At 42.2% G+C, this 16,696-nt stretch overlaps 1 protein-coding gene across 4 annotated transcripts in view; it reads right to left on the reverse strand.

Annotated features, from left to right (window-relative positions):
* Positions 1–16,696, reverse strand: part of Asph (aspartate beta-hydroxylase) — a 219,963-nt gene that overhangs the window by 146,834 nt on the left and 56,433 nt on the right. For 2 of the 4 annotated variants that reach the window (XM_036178438.1, XM_036178437.1), the window contains 2 exons: positions 3,224–3,316; positions 620–694 (listed from right to left, as the gene is read on the reverse strand). In XM_036178438.1, coding sequence (XP_036034331.1) covers positions 620–694; positions 3,224–3,316 — 168 coding nt within the window. Of the gene's footprint in view, positions 1–619; positions 695–3,223; positions 3,317–12,697; positions 14,038–16,168; positions 16,211–16,696 lie in introns of those variants that run through there. The other 2 variants (XM_036178442.1, XM_036178440.1) reach the window with 2 other exon arrangements.

Below are 16,696 nucleotides of genomic sequence, written 5' to 3' on the forward strand. Positions count from 1 at the left end.
CTCCCCCAGGCTCACTGGCCTGTGTTGGTCGCTGTACTGACTCCTCCAGGCTCACTGGCCTGCACTGGTCACTGTACTCACTTCCCCAGGCTCACTGGCCTGCACTGGCCACTGTACTCACTTCCCCAGGCTCACTGGCCTGCACTGGCCACTGTACTGACTCCCCCAGGCTCACTGGCCTGTGTTGGTCGCTGTACTGACTCATCCAGGCTCACTGGCCTGCACTGGTCACTGTACTGACTCCCCAAGGCCCACTGGCCTGCACTGGCCACTGTATTGACTTCCCCAGGCTCACTGGCCTGCACTGGTCACTGTACTGACTCCCCCAGGCTCACTGGCCTGCACTGGTCACTGTACTGACTCCCCCAGGCTCACTGGCCTGCACTGGTCACTGTACTAACTCCTCCAGGCTCATTGGCCTGTGTTATTTATGTTCACTTATTCCTATGATTTTAAAATTAAATATGCTCATAAAACTCCTCCACAGTGAGGTGGGATATTGAAAAGCATGTCCAGTGCGTCTCCCTCCCAAATCGTAGTTGATCTATAATTACTCTGAATGTTGTTATAGAAACTCAACTATTTTAGTAACTTGTGCAAAACAGAATTGAATTCATACCATATTCTGTGTGTACTGATTCCTGGAGAAGAGACTGAATTTGTTCTTTTACTTCATCTTCAGTATTCTGGACTTCTAAAATAATTACAAAACGTAACAAAATAACACTCAAGTATAAATGGGAAATTCCAACAGTTAGATATGGCATTTGCACACATAGCAAGATGACTGCACTTGGCTAAGAGCTGTGTATTTTTCCATTTCCATATGCCATCTGCTCCTCTTCCTCGGCAAACATAGGAGATACTTACAACTGGCCTTATTTGCTCAGCAGATGTAAATACTTTCAAAGGGACTTTTAAAGAAGAAACTAATTCAGCCACAGACTTCTTTCCTTTAAAAAAATGTTCTGAGAGCAAATGCTTTTGGTTCCCATAAAATGCCATTCATGTTAGAAGGAGGCAAGGACTAAGGTTTCATAAAAAGGAGTACTGGAAAAGACTGAATTCCACACAGACATAACAAGGTGGGAAGCACCTGCACTCCTGACAAGTCAGGAGGAAGATACTGTTGGTGGTGTAAGGACCAGAGTGAGGAGAGCTGCCTGACCCACAGTCTAAAGCGTGAGTGATAAGGAACACCCTGTCAGCTTCGGAAACATGTATCCTAAAATCAGACCCCCAGGCTCAGACAACCAGGACTTACAAAAGTGGATGTCAATGGTGACATCCACAACACCGTTGTCCTTATCAGACCGTAAGATGGATATACCCCAACGTCACACAACTAATAAGCTGTTGCTACAAGGACACTGTGCGGGTTTGACATGACCTGGACCTCATCTTGGAATCATCGGTACTGCGTGTGAGAAATGCTGAGGACAGGGGGTACATCAAAGCACAGATCCCCAGTGACAGAATGTATTCACACGGGGGGAAAAAGCTGAACTCGCGTTATGCTAATTGCTTAATGAAACATTTCGAAAGCATAAAGATGTCTTTTCTGTTTCACTGGGCATCCACATAGATATCCTGATAGAATTATACAAGTCCCTAGTCTCCACCCTCGTCCCACTGTCTCTCAGTGTTTGTGACAGTCTCCTCACTGGGGCCCATTCCACGCGTGGTGAGGAAAGCATGGGGTCACACGAAGAGTTCAGGCTGTGACTGGGGTGCTCTTCACTGACTTCCTAGCCGGGAAAGTGGAAGCAGCACAGACTGAGAACTACAAAGCAGGCCCCACACTTTCCCAAACTCCTGTGCTACCAGCCCGGGTTGGGAATCCAGACAGTGCTCCCTGCCTCTTCATCTCTGCTCCTATACATGTCTTTCCTCTTCCATGGGGATGGTGCGGAGGCAGAGGCTAGACTACAACAGGAAGCATGAACAGAAAAGATAAAGTAAAAGAGTAATCCTACAGAGTGTGTTCTTTCAAGTGAGGAGAGGGCTGGGGGCCAACGGGAGTCAAAGGCTTTATTTTACTGAGAGATAAGTTCTGCACTTGCAAAACAGATGGAAGGAGCTAGAGAAGGAAAAAAGAACTAAAGTCTCAACAAGAGAAGGACTAAGAGAGCAGAATGCAATCTGAAAACACCCCAAAAGGCTGAGGAGAATGAGGGCTAGCAATAAACCAGTGGGTCTGGTAACTGTCAAAAATTTGCAAAGAATCATATTAACAACAAAGAATGGGAAGCACATGGCATATCTCAGATCTAGTACTCACTTAAAAAAACAGATTTTTGTAAATTACAAATAATATTTAGTACAAAGTAAAATATTAAGTGTCAAATTCAAATATTTAATTTAAAAACCTTTACAAAAAAAGCAGTTTGGATTCTGAAGCCATATACCAATTCCATAGGTGTGAAAAGGAGACAATAAATTCTCCTAGGGTTCTGAAATAAACAAGTAATAAAACTTAGACTAATATACTGTTCCTTGAAGGAACGCAGCAAAGAAAATCAAATAGAACAGCACAATTTGGGCTGTCAATGGTTTCCAATAAACATGTCATATCTAGCACTTCCAATAGGGGGCACAATGAAACCACAAATTTTCTTAAGTATTGTAAGAAACACAGTACTGAAGCTAATTGCAATCTACAATTATCATACCACAAGCAGAAAATGGTGGTAGATTAAAATTGTATGTGCCGATTTATTAAAATACCTCAACATTTCCAAACTATGAGTCGAAGTCCCTTCATGAAAATACTATGACCTGATCTATGATGCCACAGGGAGGCAATCAGCATGACAAAGTCTAGGGAGGCTTTAGGTCTAGACAGGGCCCTGATATAAAAAGATGGGAGCTCATTATCCCTGCTGGATTCATTCATGTGGCTGATGATGACTAGGCTGTGTACAGTGTGTGTCAGTTTTTACTGGGAATGTAGTGTGGTAAGAGTGGGGAATTAGAATCAAGACATACTTGGCTTCTGCTGTTCTAACTGCATGGTCCTGGGCAATGCACAACCGCTGACCCCTGGGAATCTGGATTACAAAAATTAAAACATCCCTGCATAGGTTTTCACTACAAAATTAATTATTATAATATCAGAAAAGAAGAAATTGTAGCTCATTTTATAAACAATGTGAACAACCTGGTGAGCCATGGCTGCTTACCTGCAAGTCCCCGCCAGCTAGGCAGGCCCAGTGACACTTACCTGCCCCTTCAGGAGCCTGCTCCTCCAGCTCAGCGGGTGGCTTGGCCTCCTCCAGTGGCAAAGTCCTCTCTGAAGTAGATCTTTCTTTAAGTCCTGCATTTTTTTTATTCACAGTATTAACTGATGCTTCTTTAAAAATCATTTTTACATATTAAATCAGGAAAGTTAACTCTCAAACATTTGACTAGTGGCACAAGGAATTCACACTTTTCCATATTGTGTTGAAAACTCACTAGGGACTTCAGTTACTTGAGACTTTTAAGGGCATTCACGAATAACATACAACCACATCTAAACCCGCCAAAAGAAGTTCCATTCTATGAGTCCAAGCCCCTCTCCACGTTAAGAGGATAAGTATTTCCTAAGGAAGCGTTAAAATGCCTGAATCTGAGCCCTTGCACATTCCAGACTTTAATTTCCCTATAATGTTTGATCCTTCGGGGAATACTAGAGTTTTAAATAAATCACACGGAACTCACTATTTACAGTTTTCGTAAAGAACCATCTATAAGTAACCATACTGGTTTTTGTTTGTGTTTTTCTAGAGTTCACACGTATCCAAAAGTCCCTTGTTTAAAAAGCCAGGAAAATAAGGCAGAGGAACAAGTTAACATAAAAACTGCTTTAAAGCCGCATAATTACTAAGTTAGTGCTTTGATGTTTTACACTGGAACATTAGATCAAACTTCAATTAAGTGCAGCTGTTTAGGAAACAAAGGCGTGGCCAGGAGTCCAATTGTTTGCTGAGCCCCAGCTCCTCTGCTCTGAGGACTGAAGGAGTGTGGCTTCTGGGAAGGCGGGTGCCCAGTGGTCCTCGGTGAAGGTCAAGCCATCGCTCTACACTCTGGGGATCCTAAACAGCACTGGACAGTTAATGTCCATGTTTCCCTTTTCTCAACTCACAGAAGTTTACATCTTTATTCTGCCGGGTTTCCCATTCTTGTTTCTTCTGCCCGAGGACACTTGTGAAATCTTTCTTTTTTTTTTTTTTTTTGGTTTTTCGAGACAGGGTTTCTCTGTGTAGCTTTGTGCCTTTTCTGGAACTCACTTGGTAGCCCAGGTTGGCCTCGAACTCACAGAGATCTGCCTGCCTCTGCCTTCTGAGTGCTGGGATTAAAGGCGTGCGCCATCACCACCCGGCCGTGAAATCTTTCTACAAGTCAGATTTCAAACCAGTTCACTATCCAAGAGTGTGGATAGGGATGAAGACCTACAACAACTCACATCTACTTGAAATATAAGGTGGAAACTATCCTGCTTCCTCATTTAAATAACCTGCCCTTCCACCTCTCACCTGACATTTTATCAGGAACTGTAAGTTGTGCTAAATCAGTGACGGAAAAACTTTAGTCCGTAGACTCCAGGAATTTGTATTTACACTCAGTTGGCCCCAGCAATTGCTACAGCAATGCCTGCTGAAGGGCTAGAGCATGCAGTGGGGTCTGTCCCACTAGCCCGCTGCTGCAGAGGCTCGGGGCAGGGCCGGAGCTCCATCTACCTGGTTGGCACAGGGATGTGGGGGAGGAATGAGGAGTGCGTCCATCTTGCTGTTCCTATTTCTGCAGTGCCCAGCATTTCTGTATTGTAGGTAGTCTCCTGGGGTGGTACCAGTGTGTGCCGGGTGTCCTTGGACAGTTACATTCTCAGAAGTATCTCAGAGTGATAAAAGGTTACCACCTCATTCTTCACTACTCTACACTCCACCAGCTTTCAAACTGGCCTTCATCTGTGCACTGAGCAATGAATGTCCCCATCAGATGGCAGACTCAGCTGCCTGAAAGCCCATTCTTACCAAATTCGGAAAAGTCCATTGCATTTGAAAAAGAACGAAACGCTGCAAGGGTTTCAGAGTTACCAGCAGACGTTTTCAGACACAATGCACAAAAGAGGCAACTTTCTGTAACATAACTAGGAGTCATTTGTCTTTATAATCCAAAGGATGAAAAACAGAAAATGTAACAAGAGACAGGAAAAGGATCCAGCAGGAAAACACTGCTCCTTTCTTCCCAAAGTACCAGTCAAATGGTATACCTACTTCGGTAGCTGCTCAGGCTCTATCCAGACGCGACATTAGCACAAACAGGCTTTATCATAAACTTTGAAGCAGTGAAAGAGCAAATTTACACATCTCCCTCACTGGGCCCCTATAAACCTTCAACATTTAACAACACAAGCCACGCTGAAATGGCTTTAACAACCCAGGGCACAGGCCCTGTACACTGTGGACTCCATCTTCTGCTTCACAAAACCAGAAACATAAGTAACACACGTGACCAACTCAGAGTCAAAGGAAAGGATTCTTGTTTGTTTTTGTTAAAGCTGGGATTCATTTACTGAGAAGTCCTAATGACGAAGGGTTAGGCTGGAATTTGCAGTGAACATTTAAAGTTATATTCTGAAATGTCATGCGTCTGTTTAGTCTGCAACACTGCATGCAACAAAACCATAGTTCACACTGGCTTGAGGAAGATTTCCCTCACTTAACAAGTAGGGCAGAAGCAGCCTCACTCAGCCCCCACCTTGGCCTTCGACAGCAAGCAAGCTCCTAGCTGCAAGCCTCTTCCAGACAAGACATCTAGAAGCAAAAGGACCGCCTCCTCTGCTGTGAGTCTTGAGGAACTCTCCCTCACACAGTGGACCCCACTGCAGCTGCGTACCATCACTGTCTAGGTTTGAATGTTGCCAGGCTATAACAATGGTCGGATAGGATTGAAAACAGTTTCCTTACAACACCTTGACTGTTGTTCTGTAGACTCACTAGACAAGTTTAAAATTTATGTTTATTAATAACGGCTTCTCTCATTTTAATTAAAAATGCAAGAAGCCATCAAAAGTAAATGAAGCCATCATTTAAACCAATCATAGCACCCTTGACCACTGGACACAATTTTCCTGGGCCTATTATTTACTTACTCTACTTTATTCTTTGCTACCCAACCATCCTGACCAGAATGAAGACAAAATAATATATTTATCTGTATAAATATGTAATAGTTTCATACTTACCAAATGGCATATGTAGATTCATTAAACAACTATCTCTCAGTTGTTAATGTGCAGAACTCTTCTATAGTAAGTGAATGTTCAAAATACAAGCGCTCCAGGAGAGTGTGTGTAGTACAAGCCCTCCAGGAGAGAGTGTGCAATACAAGCCCTCCAGGAGAGTGTGCAATACAAGCCCTCCAGGAGAGTGTGCAATACAAGCCCTCCAGGAGAGAGTGTGCAGTACAAGCCCTCCAGGAGAGAGTGTGCAGTACAAGCCCTCCAGGAAGAGTGTGCAATACAAGCCCTCCAGGAGAGTGTGCAATACAAGCCCTCCAGGAGAGTGTGCAATACAAGCCCTCCAGGAGAGAGTGTGCCATACAAACCCTCCAGGACAGAGTGTGCAGTACAAGCCCTCCAGGAGAGAGTGTGCCATACAAGCCCTCCAGGAGAAGGGACAGTGGAAACATAGGAAACAGAAACTGTTATGGTTAAGAAGTGAGCAGATGTTATGGAGCAGATGTGGGTAAGAGAGCAATGTCAGGGAAAGGACTTCCAAAGGTCAGAGGGGCAGGGGCAGGAGCTACACTGCAATCCTCAGGCAACAGAAGAGCAAGCTTAGAAGCTTGAGTCAAGGGACAGGGAAGGAAGGCAGGGTTTAAACACAGTAAATGCCCTAGGACACTATGTCTCTTGGGTCCAAGATGAAGGAATCACCTTTCCTAGGAATTACACTGCCCTTCAGGATCGAGGAGGATTAGACCTAGGACCACCTAAGATACCAAAAGCCACAGACATTCAAGTCCCTTCTGGAAAATGGGACACTTCATCCTGCATACTGCCCATCATCTCTGGGTTATTACTAACCACACCTTAACACAACGGAGACACTACATACATTTTAAAAATATATTCAGTCTTCAGTTTACTAACACTATGGCATAGATGCTGATAGAAATTCTGATCTTACCCTCAGGTCCCTCCAGCAGCTAAGGTGACTTGTGAAGAGTCGGTGCATAGACAGCAGCTGCCCCACAAGCTGGTGTTCTAACAGTATAAATCAATACATCCCAAGAACAAGGCTGACAAGCACAATACCTGACGGATATTCTGAAAACTCAATACTCCAAAATGGCACACATGCTAATCAACCATACTAGATTTTCTCCTTGTTCCTGCCTTGTAGAATCAGTAAACGTGCATTTTAGTGAGTACACCAATGGTTTCAGAACTAAGGAAGATTCTCAGGCCACCAGAACCAAAAGCTACCCCTGATAAAAATGGGGGATATCTCTTATTCAAGGGATCTTTACTAGACCCAGGATAGACAAAATTCAGAAAGAGGAAATGCATGTCACAAAAAGGTTCCTGTCAGCATGAATTCAGGACCAGAAGGAGACTCCACAGAGCTTGGACGGGGGGACTCTCTTAACATCATGGAAAGCATCGTGGAACTGAAGGAGAGGCAAACCACCCAGTGTGTAGGAGCTCTGATGCCTCCATTTAATGGGGGTGCATTGGGATCTCACCTTTAGCAACTGGTCCCACATGCACAAGGAAAAGGAAAAACAGCATCCCTTCAGATTTTTAAAGCAGATCACTTAAACCCAGTAAAATTGTGGCTTTTTGCATCAATTTACTTTTTCACTTATTCAAAAAGAAATCTCCTACCCTACCCCTTGCACACAGTAATAGGAACAACTAAAAAATGTAGTTACTGGATAATTTGCTTCGTTTTCTTTTTTTAAAAACTAACACTTTTCTCTTCTAAAAGTCTCCAATAGTGTTAAAAAACCTAACAATTTTCAGCTCCCCTACTGTGCATATTCCTTTATTCAGCAAGCAAACCCTGGCTAGAGGGTGTTGGTTACTGGCCAGGTGCTGTGTCAATCAGTCTGAGAGCAAGGAGGAAGCAGGTGCTGGACATGGTGCTGTGGCACGGTGCCCGGGGTGCAGATGTGCCAGCTGGGCTGGTCCCACAGGAGGGCCTTCTCAGCAGAGGGAACAGGAGCCAAGGAGCGTAGCTGTCTATCCCAGCCCTTCACAACTGCACAGCATTCCACTATGCGGACTCCAACCACCCACGGCTCCAGGCTCTGCCACACTGCAGATTCCTGGGAGTGTGTGATGAGTGAGTCAGTGAGCAGGAAGTGCTGGTGCAGCCGTACTGCAGTGGTTAGAAAATACCACTATCACAAATAAGCTTTAAATAGAGCTCACAAATGTAAAGCTTTTTGTAGAAAGTAATATCTATGAAAAAGATTGAATCAAGTCAAAATTAAAAATCGAGTGTATGTGGTTATGTCCTTGGACAAAATGAAAGAGGGAGGACACAGGACGGCAGTTTACTGAGGATTCTTTTTCTTTTTCATGATGGCTCGGGGAGCGGCACATGCTATAATCTCAGGTTAAGGTTGGATCAGAAGGCTGCAAAATCAAGGCCAGCCTGAGGTACAGTGAAGGTGACAGCCACAAGGTAACTTAGTGAGATTCTGTCCCAAATAAAAACAAAAAGAATTAAGGATTAGCTTTGTCAAGCATGTGTAAGGCCCTGCATTCAATCCCCCATACCTTGAAATTTAAAAAAGAAAGAAAGGTTTGTGAAAATATGTCTGCCATATAATAATACTCACCCTTCAGTTTCCTAATAACAAAAATGTTCTCTTTGAATAGAGCAGGGAAAAACTGAAACACACAACAAAGCAAACCTGGTTGTACTTATCATGCACTGACATTCTCTTATATTCTTTCACTGTCTACACCGCTGCAAGTCAAGGGTGAGGACTGGATCTCTGTCCGATGGCTTCTTACAGTAAACTATCCATTCTGGCCAGTGCTCTTCAACTCTCTGTACTGGGGCAGAGGCAGAGGGAAGGAGGCAAGAACTGGAAACCAACCCAGAGCCTGCCAGCTTGTAGCACCTGGAAGGGTGGTGTGGAATCATGACCTGCCGAGAGCCTCACCCGCTTCCCTTAGTGACAGGAATTCCTTCCCGGGAACTACTGTCCCTTCACCCAGACTGTAACAGTGGGCACTGTACACAGGACAGGTCTCACCAACTGCAACAAGCCTAACCCCCATCCATAACGATTCACCTGGCCGGGAGTACACATGATCCTGTCTGAGAAGGAGAACAATAATCAGAAGGGCCAGGGATGGGCACAGGGGCCCAAGGTTTTAGCAGCTAGGTGTAGAATACCCACCCAAACTCAGACCTCACAGTGACTATGAGACATCAAAGCTTTCTGTCTATGTAAGCTACCTGGGATGGACTTACCACATGTCACCAAGAGAATCCAAGAGAATATTCCTAAGTAATGGCAAACACCCAAATATGGTCCCACTTCCCAAAGGACAGTAATGAATAGCCTTTTCATGGTAACACAGTAACTGACCCATGCCTAACCAGGCGTTAGCGATTGAATCTGTTTTCATTGACAACCCCTAATGTGTATAAAGTTGTGTGATGAAAAAACGTGTTCTGGGTGCAAAACTTAGATTCTTTCTCACACGGCTGACCAGAGGTCTCCACTGTACCATACACTTGGGACAATTTACTTCACTTTACTATTCTTCTTGCAAATCCTGTTTCCTTACTGCAGTCACGGCATGTAGAGAGCGGAACAGTCTCAGGCCTCACACACGTGGCATTCATTAGTATTTTTCTCTTCCCCTCTTGAGCTCAGAAGAAAATACGGATCCAGCTGAACTCTGTGGAGGCACTTGTCTGTCTGTCGACAGAAGGAGGAACAGTAGCCGTTGCCCCCATGCCTCTCGCTTGAGCCCCTCACTGAGATTCCAGGGGTCCACCAAGCATCAGTGTTCTGCAGAGAAAGAACCTGAGGAGCCAAGAGCGCCGCCTGCTCACACATGGGCAGCCTCCAGTGGGTCTCACGGCCACTCTGACACCGTGGTCACAACCAACCAACAAGTAAGAAAAACGCCCACTGTCAGCATGTATAGTATGGTAAATTTAATCCACGGCATCAATTTTGAGAATATTTCTGAAGGACATTAGCGGATGATGGAATAGATGAGAAGGCTCACCCAGCATACGGAAAGTGACTCCAGTAACTTAATAAAAGCTAATAAATTATACTTGTGCATTGCCTTTCTCTTGTTCAGTGGAAACACCCGAAGGGGATTCTTATGCCCACAGCAATCAGTCTGCTGAGGTTAAAAATCTATGAGGAAAGTAGATCCCAGCAAAGCAGGGTCTCTGTGAACTTCTAGAATTCACTCAGCTCTGCAGAGTAATACAAGCAGCTATGCTTTGTGGCTTGTGTGTGATTAGATGGAAAGTAACCACAAAGTAAAAATGAAGAAACCGATTATAGGTGACGTTAGCTCTAATGAAATTCACTGAGGAAACCATCGGCAAGCGAAGTGTCAATGTTACAATGCTTTGGAAGAATGTCATCTGAATGTTAGATAAGCGGGAAAAGATTCGGAGAGAAACTGACATGCTTGAAATCATTTCTATAAAGCAATCTTTAAGGATATCTGTTCCTCAAATGTAGCTGATCCCCAAGATTAAGATAAAATTAATGCAATAATGTCCTTTTTAAATTTACAGCATTATCTCAGAAAATGTAAAATGTTAGGGATGTGACAAAAATGTAGATATTTAGTTTTGATTTTTCAAGTGTTTCCCAAAACTCTTTCAGGCTGCCAGCTATGTAGAATCATAGATTTGTTTTTGTTGGCTTCTTTCGAGGGTAGCCTTAGGATTTTAATACCCTCAGACAGCAATATGACGAAAAGCAACGACCAGGTGAACAGCAGGGTGAGCCTGAGAGGGGAACAGAACTGAAGGCCACTCTCACCACTGAGGCTTAGCGTGGGTTTGGCTGAGCTGTGCTTTTGAACTGAACTCTGGGTGCTAATACACTGGTCCAGATGGCATGGCAAGGAAATTCAGTGTAACCGTTTGCATCCTGGAAAGGAAGGAGAGACTGGCAGAGGAAAGCAGATAAAGGGAGAGTGAACCAGGTCCCAACTCCCAAACATCCCCCAAAAGGAAAGCGTCGAGTAACGTTTCCGAATCTCTGCTGGGTGCTATGAGCCGCTTGTCCCGTGACCTCCAGTAGCATGAGCCCCTTCAATTCTTGACTGCCACTGTCCAGAGGAAGATGTATTTCTAAATCTAAATTGGAAACAGCTCACAGCACCTCCCCAAGTACAAGCTATGCTCACCTGCTTATGCTGGTCATGTTCCCAAAACCCCCTCATTGCCTAGAATTTAGTATTTCCATACTTTATACCCCCTTACCACTGAACTTCAAAACCAAGATAAAATTAATAAAATGCCTCCATTAAATGCTTTGCCCTTCTCCAGCTAGGAGTGGGAAGAATCACGTGTAGGGAAAACATCATTAAATTGCTTTTAAGTAATTTTTTAAATTAAATTACATATCTCACCAGAAAGATCTAGCATCAGGTTATGTTTTGAAGGCCCTGTAACTGTAGCACATGGGTAGGTTTCCTATCTCACTTATCCTGGCAAGTTCCCAGAGGCCACTTCATGAGTGAATATGTTAAAAAGCTTTCTGTCACTCACTCATGCCCCACCCCAAATTCCTATTTAATGAATGAAGTAGTTCACAAGAGTCTCCTAAGGAATCTGTTCCTCCAGAACCCCACAGAAAGCTAAGACAATGCCTCTCAGGACTGTTGAAGTCTCCTTATCTGCCATGTGCTTGTATTTTACAAGGAATAAAATGGGCCAAATCTGCAGGGCCAAGAGTTTGGGAACAGAAGTAGGAAGGCTCTCTGAGCACAAATCTGAACTGGGGAATCCATTAACCTGAAGCCAGTCAAAAGAGCCACGGACTCCCTGGTTTTGTGTGTCTGAGCTCTGCTATTTGATGAAAACAAAACAAAAGACAAAAACCCAAGATCCTGACTACCAACACAGAGAATCAAGTCATCACACTCTGAAATTCTTTGGGCCTAGCGGTTAGCCCAAGAATATAAGAGAGATCTCGGTGTGTGTCCAGAAAGTCTCCTTTGTTGTGATTCACTTGTGTGAGCTGTGATTTCTCACAGCTTAATGTTTAGGTGTTTATAAGTAGCAAAAGCTTCTGGCTTTTAAGAAAGAAAAGAAATGTTTGTTCAGGAAACATTTATGTTTACTCATATTCAGCTTTAGTACCTCTGAACTAGGCCAAAAAGTGTCTATTTCTAAGCTCTTCATAGAACAAAGTAAATTATTTTTAAAAATTAAAATCTTCTTGATAGCATTTTTTATTCTGTCATCAAATTAGTTTTATTTTAGTTTACTATTATTATTTTTTGTTTGAGACAGGGCCCTAACATAGCCCAGGCTGGCCTATGTAGCCAAGGATGACCTCAAACTCCTGGTCCTTCTGCCTCCATCTCCAAAGTGTCGGGATTACAGCATGAGGCACCATACCCAGCTCAGACTTTTTAATCAACACGTAATCTAAAGATAAATTTAAGCATCATGCACAGACCAGCACACACCATGTAGAAATGTCTCTCTCATTAAGATTTACTTTATTAGTTGCTTATGCTGGGCTAAACTCTGACCTCAAATTTGTGGTTCTTTGGAAATGGTAAATAATCATGATACACCCATGCAATATATGCCATCCAATCCGAGCAACTGAAAACAGTGTACCGCACAAATCCCACAATGAAGTGAACTTCTGATGAGTCAGAGTCTTCGAAGCTGACATAAACAGATGCAGTTAGAAATGCTCTCCTTGACAAAACTTTAATTCTTGACAACATGCAGGACTCAGATTGGTGTGTCCGGCAGGGAGTGAACAAGGTTTTCTGGTTTTGTTTTATGTAATGGAAGGAAGGGGTGAAAACATCTCGGAAGACAGGGAAGCTGGAGAGGGCGAGCAGGTCTAAGGGGAGAGGAAGTTACGAGACGGTTCTAAGGCTGGGACAGCTGAACCTGGGCAGAAAGTGCAAAGAGATGGAGGTAGAAGGGAGAGGGCACTTGAAAGGAGCCTAAGGGTGATGGAGCGAGGGGGAGGAGGGTTCCAGAGGCAGCGAGCCTGGGGCTGCCACTCGAGAGCTGGGAGTTGGAAAGAACCTGAAGACAGGCAGGAAGGGAGTGGAGCGGGAAGCCCCTACCTAGCTCAGTACCTCCCTGCACAGAAACCCTGCTCAAACCTTCCGATTCTTACTCACTCTAATGGGAGTTCTTAATATATTCATAAAACCATTACAATTCACATTATACACATATTTAATCTAAACACACGGTCAATTTATCAATAAAAATAGAACATTTTATAACATTTGCAAAGTTTCAGCTCTTTTTTAACTTAGAAGCATGAGAAAGAATATTCGTTTCACAGAAGTTACTTATTGAGCACCAATAAACACATAAAACTAATATGTATCGTCCTCCCCAACCAGAGAAATCCCAGATTTTCTGTCCTTTAGCAGCAAACCCGAGTCAAGACCATCACCGCTGTTGGGTGGTGACGGCAGCTCTTTCTTTCAGTTCTTTCTCTTCTGGTTACTTTCCTTCGCCACGTGAGCATGCCCGGAAGGGCTTCTTCCCTTCCCGTCGCCTTTGTCTCTGGAAGACACTTTACTGGGAACCACCTTCGCCTCTGTCTCTGCTGCTCTTTTCCAGTTCTCCTTGGATTTAGCACTTCTGGCTGGGCCGGCTTTCTCCTTTTCTCTGTCTGTCTTACCTCTGGGAGATGCTTTCCGGGATGTGTCTGGGCCGCCCTTCTTCCCCTTCCGTTCATCCTCCTTCTTCCTGCCCCTGCTTCTCTCTTCACTCTTTCCAGGGGCAGCCTTCTCTCTTTCCTTCTTAAGCTCTTCTCTGCTGGGTTCTTTAGCTTTCAGGTTTCCCAAGCAAAGGAAAAGATGTTTACTGATCCCACTGAAACCCTAGAGGGCACCTTAGAGGTAAAGTACTGTCTTGTCCTCACTCACTGGCACGCTCTCGTTCAGAAGTTCATCTGCTAGTTCAAACACTGTCTAAAAAGGTATATAAACCTCTATAAAATACTAGCTATGAAAGGAATGCTGGGAATATCTCTTCTTAGCTTTCCATTTTAAAATATAGTTTGACTTGCGTCAACACAGGCTAACATGCCATATAAACAAAGTGAACCCATCCATAAGGGCAGTGAAGAGCTAACTCCTAACTATACTGTCACAAGTAAAGGGATGAAGGTGCTGGGAAACTTGTTTTTATACAAAGATAATTAAAATTTTTAGCTTGAACAAAGTGTTATGCCCTTAACAGTTAAGTTTACAGGTTGTGAGGAAAAAAAAAAAAAGGTGCACAAATAAATTAAATATCATTTGATTCTTGGCAGCAAAAAAAAAAAAATCAACATGTATACATTTTCAAATTTGTAAGCTGTAACATTTATAATGGAAACTGAATATTTTTATGTTTACAGTCAACTTCACGTAATCAGTATTCCTTTAAGTACATCTCTCTGTTAATTTATGGAAGACCATACAAGCCAATGTACATGTCCTCCAGGCATTTATAGAGAGACTGAAATAAAATAGAAAGTACAGGTACTTCCAAATCTCACATTAAATACTGCTTTCACAACACTTTTTAAAGTTTAACTGAGCAGTTAGCAAAGCTCACATTTCAATGCCTGCTTTTATCGGGAAATTATACAAGGTTCTTGCTATATAATCAGCATTTAAGCAGTCACAAATAAAATGAAAGATCTAAATAATAAAATGTGAAAGATATCTGCCCTAACAAATTTATCTGAAATTCATATAATACAAAAGGCATCCAAGGTGAACTCTGGATGTGTGGTGCTCACAAAAGACATTATCTCTTTAGACAGTCTATCTGGAGTTTCCATTAACAAAAATTTCATTGAACTCTAAAAATACAGATTGAAATTCATACAGAACCACCCGGAAGTCTGCATCTCACTTCACAGAGCAACAGAAAATACCATGGCAAACAGTAAAATGCATGGCAAACAGTAAAATGCCTGCACGCTGCTATCAGGCCTTATTCTGTACTGTATTTTTAAAAAATTAAACCTTTAATGCTTACATTGTCTTTAGAGATTAGGAGGTAAAATTATAATTTACTGGCAATTTAGTTTAACATTGCTTATATGAGAATAAAATGATAAAAATTATTTCCTTCTTGGGAGTTGTTTTAAAAGCTAAAATTTCCTTATCCTCATCCTCATTTGAAAATGTAAATTTAAAATCCTGCATATCCTGTAGCAAAAGTCTTATATATCAATGACTTAGAACACACAAAAAGATTACAAATATGCCAAGCACTTGCACGCAAAAACTGTCCAAATATTTAAAAAAAAAAAAAAGAAAAAAAAAAACATGCATATCTTCCATGCCCTTTCTTCTTAAAGTACATCAGGGTTTACAAGTAAAGATATACAGGCAGTAATGATGCAATGTTAGTCTACATATAACAGTACACAGATATAGCAATTTTAATGCATTAGAATATCAAACACAGCAAATTCTACACCAATAACTCAGTGCTCTATGTTATAAACCTAACTTTTATTATTAGATCACACTATCTTTTACTGTATTTTAGGACAGTATCCTCGTAGCCTAAGAAGAAATTAAATCAATCGCTGATGGATTCATCATTATACATTAATTTTAAAAATTCAGACCATGACAGATTTTAGGAAGCAAGGTAAAATGTGCATATATAAATTTAATAGGCGCATTCCAACAAATGTAGTCAGCTATTTTGATACTCTTAATCTACAGGATATTAGAAAGATCTGATAACATGAAAAGGAAATTAATTACAATTGCAGGCTAGCTAGAGAAAGCAAAAGTCTTCAATTTAGTCTTCAAAAAGCTATTCATAACACAAAACGCCCAAATCAAAAAGCGATATTATTAACTGTGGCTGCTTTTCCATCAGGAACATCATGCACAATCAAGCATGAAGTTGATTCACTAGAGGCTGGTTGAAAAAATAGAAAATAATACCTTTAGCCTTAGTTTTCCTCTTGGCTAACCCACCAGGTCCTTCTGTTGATATTTACAAGATAAAAAGAGGTTAGGAAGACAAAACGTTGAGGAAATTAAAAATCAGTACCTATAAATTAGTCTAAACTGATGTTTCTATGAAACAAATTAAAGTACTTACATCTACCATTCAGAGGACAGTAAACAAACATCAGTCATTAAAACAGTCTTAAGAGGAAGGAATTCTAACGAACCTATGGACCAGATAGCATCCTAACTGCAAAGGTTGAGACTCTTCTGGCTTTGACACTGCCATGGCTCTCTCTACAGGCAGAAGACTTCTCAAGACACAGAAGATCCACTCCCCTATGACATCACCACTGCTATCCACAACAGCTATTCTGGTACAATTTTAATCTTTGAACAAGCATTGTTTTTCTCTATCATTTCAAATTTAATGTTTTAAAGTTACATAAGCAAACAATACATTATTATGTGAGTCATATTAACTTGTTACTCTAAATAAAATTTTTACAACCACTTTCTACT

This window comes from Onychomys torridus, chromosome 2, assembly GCF_903995425.1.
Source record: "Onychomys torridus chromosome 2, mOncTor1.1, whole genome shotgun sequence".
NCBI classification, from domain to species: Eukaryota; Metazoa; Chordata; class Mammalia; order Rodentia; family Cricetidae; genus Onychomys; species Onychomys torridus.